The sequence below is a fragment of the Octopus bimaculoides genome, chromosome 20 (assembly GCF_046866305.1).
Source record: "Octopus bimaculoides isolate indiv1 chromosome 20, ASM4686630v1, whole genome shotgun sequence".
In the NCBI taxonomy this organism is placed as follows: domain Eukaryota; kingdom Metazoa; phylum Mollusca; class Cephalopoda; order Octopoda; family Octopodidae; genus Octopus; species Octopus bimaculoides.
The window spans coordinates 9838237-9844407 of NC_142947.1; the positions used below are offsets into that span (position 1 = coordinate 9838237).

General features: G+C 34.4%; 1 protein-coding gene across 1 annotated transcript; it reads right to left on the minus strand.

Annotated features, from left to right (window-relative positions):
• LOC149131587 (uncharacterized) lies at positions 1–5847 on the minus strand. Its single transcript, XM_089338655.1, has 3 exons — positions 5812–5847; positions 3318–3725; positions 1–303 (listed from the first exon to the last, which is right to left on the minus strand). Exons 1-3 carry the CDS (start codon positions 5845–5847, stop codon positions 1–3), a joined length of 747 nt encoding a protein of 248 aa, XP_089194781.1.
• Between the last annotated feature and the right edge of the window lie 324 nt (positions 5848–6171).

A 6171-nucleotide genomic window follows, 5' to 3' on the forward strand; every position in this document is an offset into this window, starting at 1 on the left:
TTATATATCCACAATGGATCTTTTCTTTCCAAAGTTCATTCCCGCTTGGTTTGCTCCATGGTTGAAGCCATATTGAAGATTGATGGTACGCTTGCCTTCTTCTGACACGTCTTCTGATTTGATGTCATTTACGTGGCGGACAGCTCCGAAGCTCATTCCTTTCTGTGTTGCAAATTTGTTGCTTCCTGCCTGAAGTCCAATGATTCCTTCACCGGCACGCATTACTTCAGTATCGAAATTAAGTTCACGAGATTCATGAGGCTTCGGACCACATTGTGGACCATTGAAATTGTGCTTTTGTGCCTGGGGTAGACAACAAGGAGGATATGTTAACACAACGAATATAAAGTGTTCATTAGAAATTGATGATTCAACATTGATAAACAGAATGTAACTTTAGTTTCCTCATAACATTCTACATTAATATCAAATCTGAACTGAGATGTGTTTTATAGTCATATTTGTATTGTGTCTGTTAATTGACTAGTTTATTTCTGGCCATTTTGATGGGTGATTCTTTTCACTTTTGATATAAAGTATAATATTCTGTTCTTCAAAAATGGCCAACATAGTTAAAGTATGTGAAATTTTAAATTATTTTAACAAGTTTTACAAGTCTTGTAATTGCTATCAAAATAGATATATTTCAGCTAAAGATATAAGCCATTAAATGCTAAATCATCACCAACATTATTTTGATGTCCACTTTTCCATGTTTGCATGGGTCAGATGGAATTAACTGAGACAGATTTTCTATGGCTGGATGTCCTTCATCTGTTTCCAAGCAGGGTAATATTTCCCCATGACCAGACATGTTCTTGCAGAATATTGGAAATGAATGACATTACTTTTACGACAGTGACAATCATTTTATTTCATTATAAATAGAAAATTTAATTAAACAATTTTAGTTTTGATGTCTATATTTTTAGATGAATTATTGCAGAGAGATTTTAGAGATTTTGAACATTTTATCTTTTTACTAGTTTCAGGAATTATCAAGTATAATGAATGCAGACTATGATAGCTATTTATTTTATCAACTTCAGAAGCTTGAAAGATAAAATCATGTTGTCCATTATGGTAACGATTCTGACAGCTTGCCACATTCTATATTACTAAATAATATTTTTCTTTTGGAAGACAAATTTGTGTATCAAATCTGCTTGATTAGATGATTTCGACCAGGTATAGGAGACTCACAGGGTACTTATTAAAGAAAGCCTAAATCAACTCAACAACTGGTTCCATCACTGCAAATTATATATATGTAAAAGAAAATCCCCAAAAATATAAAAACTATTGTCAATTTGGTAGAGATCAGGGACTATAGTTGCGTTTGGTAGAGAGAATGTGCTTTAGTTACATTTAGTAGAGAGCAGACACTTTAATCACTTTTGGTACTTGTTCTATTGATTCCAGGGAGATTAAAGTCAAAGTGAAATGTAGAAAGATTTGAGCATATTGTATTCTGTTCTGTTGGTTTGACCATTTTCTCAGCCTTTAATGTAGGGGCAACAATGTATAATTCCACTCATTTCTTGGGAATGGGCATAGTCAGGCTATTTTCAATTGTCCCATTGGGGACTTAGTACTTGTTTTATCTATTTTGGAAGGATGAAGAGTCATATTGACTCCATTTTTTCATGGCCACTCTATTAGGATTTAAATTAAGGATGTAGGGAAACAAATTTGTTTGTATTTACTCTATTATCTCCTTGAGTGTAATTATATAAACCTAATAAGCACTTAGGTCTCATACAAGACACTAAGGGAGTCTCTATGTAGTTGCTTAACTTGTGGAGAAATAATTACCAAATAACCTTCAAATGAGGCCCTACCATCTTAAAAAGTGTACAACATATTGGGTTACTTAGACCTAGGTGTACTGTTTTTAAGAAAGATGGGATGTTCTCAGCTGGAACTCTTTTGATTATAAATTTGCTCTATCAGAGCTGACATGGAGCTGAACAACAACAACAACAAAAGTGAAGAGAGAGAGAGAGAGAGAGAGAGAGTTTAATATTTCAATGAGAGGTTTTTTCCATTTGCATAATTGTGTACCGATTTCAAAGATTTTCATCCAGAAGCATCACAAAAGGGCCATGTGTTCAGAATTATCTTACCTCTTTCAAACACACACACACACACACACACACACACACACACACACACACACACACACAAAGTATGACAGACTCTAGAAAAACAAGGCTGTTGATTGAAAATTTCCAAAATGCACTTGAATTTAAAATATTTATTTATTATACAAGTAAGCTGTAAGTGGTTGTTGATATCAACGATGTTATATCTGCTGTTGTAAAATACATGCAATGGCAAATATGCTTATCCAAATACTTCTCCACAAACAATTGCCTGAATTATATTTTCTGAATTGTAACTCCTGTTGACGGAATAATATCTGTAAAACATTGGTTCAGGAATACTATTTGAATTATATAAACATAAAATAAGCTTTTGCAGAACTGATGTTGGACAAAAGGAGCAGAATAGTTGTGTTTTTGTTGGAACAGTCTCAAAGATCTTCTCATATTCCACACTGAGTGTTTGAGTAATTTGTGAAATTTTAAGCAGTACTGCTGTGCTGAAAATTGTGATTTGAATTTACTCGTTTGAGATTCCAAGAAAAAGACAATCGTCAATCAATTTCTCTCCAAGCTTTCCTTTCACTTCACTAAAGCCTTAAAAAGTTGCAACAGTCATATGTTCTGCTAGATTGTGAAGGGGATGTTGCAAATAAGAAGAATTAACAATCTTATCAAAAAAACTTATTAAAAATTAACACAACATCCACTTTTAAGTGATGATAGACATTACCTTTTGGTGTTAATACTGCTTCTGTCACCAATAATTATTTCTCAACAAGCCCACTGGCTATTTGTGAAACCAGTGCCTGATTAGGTACTGTGATTCTATGTGTAATAATAGCAGAGTTGTCACTGATATTTCCAGTGGTCAGGTGTCTATCATTGACAAGGCCAAGGAAGGCCAAAATCAAGTGATCTAGTTGTCTTGGTGGCAGTCAGGACAGGGGATTTATCTCCTGCTAGCAATGCAAACAAGAGTTCACCAAAAGCCTATGTGAGAGGTTTTTTCATGGTAACTATCGCACAACATTCACTTTTAAGTAATGAAAAAAAAATTGTATTTAATAATTAAGCCCCAAAATAAAGAAAAGGAAAAAGAATCAAATTTGACAATGATTTACAGCAGTGCTTTAGAAGTGAGGGCTGTCAATCAAGTGCAAAGAAAAATATGATCTTGTAAACAGTTTGATTGTGATGTTACTAATCTACAATAGATCTGTTCTTTCCAAAGCTCATCCCTGTTTGGTTCGCTCCAGCAGTATAGCCATATTGGAGATTGATGGTACGTTTTCCTTCATCAGAGATCTCTTCTGATTTGATGTCATTCCCGTGACGAACTGCTCCGAAGCTCATACCTTTCTGGGATGCAAATTTGTTGCTGCCACTTTGCAGACTGACTTCTCTGTTACTTTCTGCATCATACTGGTCACAACGGATGTCTGCAATGTGGCGGACACCACCCATCACCATTCCTTTCTGCGTTGCATATTTGTTGCTTCCAGCCTGAAGAATAACAATTCCATGACCAGCACGCCTTACTTCTGGTTCAAAATGAACTGCACGAGATTCATGAGGCTTCGGACCACATGATGAACCATTGAAATTGTGTCTTTGTGCCTGGGATAGACAACAAGGAGGATATGTTAACAATACAGACATAAAGTGTTCACTAGAATTGATGATTCAAACACAATTAGATTCTAGTTTCTCCCTAATCTCTTACATTAATGCTGTTATATTCTAAACTGAGGAGCTGTGTTTTGTGTTCATGTCAAACTGTATCAGCTTATTCTGACTTTATTATTAATGAATAGGCATTGTGAAATGATAAATGGTATCTCTAGTAATGATTTCTCTATTAAAAACAAATGTGTGTATCAAATTTCCTGAATTAGCCAGTTTTTATCAGGTATAGAGGACTCAGAGACCTTCTCTTGGAAAATTCTCGGTACCAGCCACATATGTATGAACGTTATTTGCCACAAATAACGTACATACATATGCCCATCATCATCATCAAGATCATCATCATCACCACCACCACCACCACCACCACCACCACCAATCCCTATGTCCAGACATTTTTTTTTTCACAGAAGAGTAGAGACAAACATCGCTTGTATGATGGTGATGCTTATTTACAACTATCACACATACACATACACACACACACACACATGCACACACACACACACACACACACACACACATACACATGCACACACACACACACACACACATACATACATACATAAGCACACACATACATAAGCACACACATACATACATACATACATAAGCACACACACACACACACATACACATGCACACACACACACACACACACATACATACATACATAAGCACACACATACATAAGCACACACATACATACATATATACAATGGGATTCTTTCAGTTTCAGTCTCCCAAATCCACTCACAAGGCATTGACCAGCCTGGGGTTAAAGCAGAAGACACTTGTTCAAGATACCACACGATAAGACTGAAGCCAAATATCTCAAACAATAAGGGCTAACAGTTAAATATTAAAATTTAGGTACAACAGCAGTGGGACCTTTGTAAAATTAATAAAGTGCAGCATCTTACCAATGGTTAATTAACCATGTACAACAGTACATGTTTGTTGTTGTTGTTGTTTTTTTGTTATTGTTTTTGTTGTTGTTGTTGTTGTTGTTATTTAGCCTAAGGTCAGTCAACTCTGATCAAGCAGATATAAGATCAACATAAGGTATTGCAGGCATAAAATTAACACCTCATTCACAAAAGCATTGCATTGATAGACACACACAAAAGATAAGACTATGTGAGAAAAAATCATTTATTAGCTTTAAATTATGCATTGAATAATAAATAAGATTTCTTAATAGAATGTCTATGACATCCCAAAAGTCAACAACGAACAATACTCTCCATAATTCCACCTATATGAACGGTTAGCCACAAGGACATTTAGTTGCATTAATTAATTGCTGTTTTCATTTTTTAAAAATTTTACAATGCTATTAGCATTAAACACTCAAGTTCTGTATTTATATAAACGATAGCTGGCCATAGATATGTGATTTGGCCAAAATGTGAACAGTTGTTTCCTGGCTGAAATGTGAACAGTTATTTCCTGATCCCAATACTCTTCTGTGACTATGACCTACATACTTTAAATTATGATGATTCTGAAGCAGCTAGCTATATATGTAAATAGATACAATACATAGATAAATGAAACAGAATATAATTAACTTTGTAGCATGGAGCTGGAATTCTAGCAAGATTGTAGGGCTAAAGTAAGTAATTTTCTAGTAAATCTAATAAATATTCCAATAAATCTCCTAAACTCAATAGAATTTATTATCCATTTGTGAAGAATTCATCTGACTAGAGAATAAATATTGATTGATGCTGTTGTAACTGTGACAATCCCCTACAACAATGCATGTCTACAAACAGAAGCATGAGTGACACAGCTAGCTTGGACACCTAATTCAGCTGATTAAATATTTGGAACAAATTAGATATTGTCACTACAACCAATTCCACAAGCTATTCAACTTGACATGTAATTTCATTATGGTCATTTTGTCCATTTCTTTGTTTTACTGTTCATGTTATAAACATGATGATGCAACCTGTATATCTTATTAACTGAAGACTAATTAAGTTGTGCTTTAAATGGAAAACCTCACCTGAAAGTACAAGGTGAAATGTACAGGATCTGCCATTCTCAATATTAAAAATTCAGAAGTAAATTGGTCGTGGAACACTATAACATTACACCACATTAGCAAAATGCTTTGACTGTGATTGCAATGATGTTGGGGTTCACAATATAAACCCTCTGTTGAAGAATTTGGATATTTTCACTGCTAATTCAATTGGTATCAAACAGAAAGTGTAGTAAAGTTAGCCCCTACCACATTAATTAAAAAAATTGTTTTACTGGTGTTCCACACATGAACATTTTTAATCAGAATAATTATTCATTATTGCTAGCTTAGTAACTTCCAAGCCTTGTTCACATTTTCTTTAAAACATACCTGGCTTGA

What these genes read in the sequence shown, in the direction of transcription:
- LOC149131587 (XM_089338655.1), bottom strand. Translation starts at nt 5,847, where the DNA reads ATGGCAGATCCTGTACATTTCACCTTGTACTTTCAG. An exon ending in ATTTCACCTTGTACTTTCAG is followed by an intron (nt 3,726 to 5,811) that starts GTGAGGTTTTCC and finishes TGTCTATCCCAG; the next exon opens with GCACAAAGACACAATTTCAA. An exon ending in TTGGAAAGAACAGATCTATT is followed by an intron (nt 304 to 3,317) that starts GTAGATTAGTAA and finishes TGTCTACCCCAG; the next exon opens with GCACAAAAGCACAATTTCAA.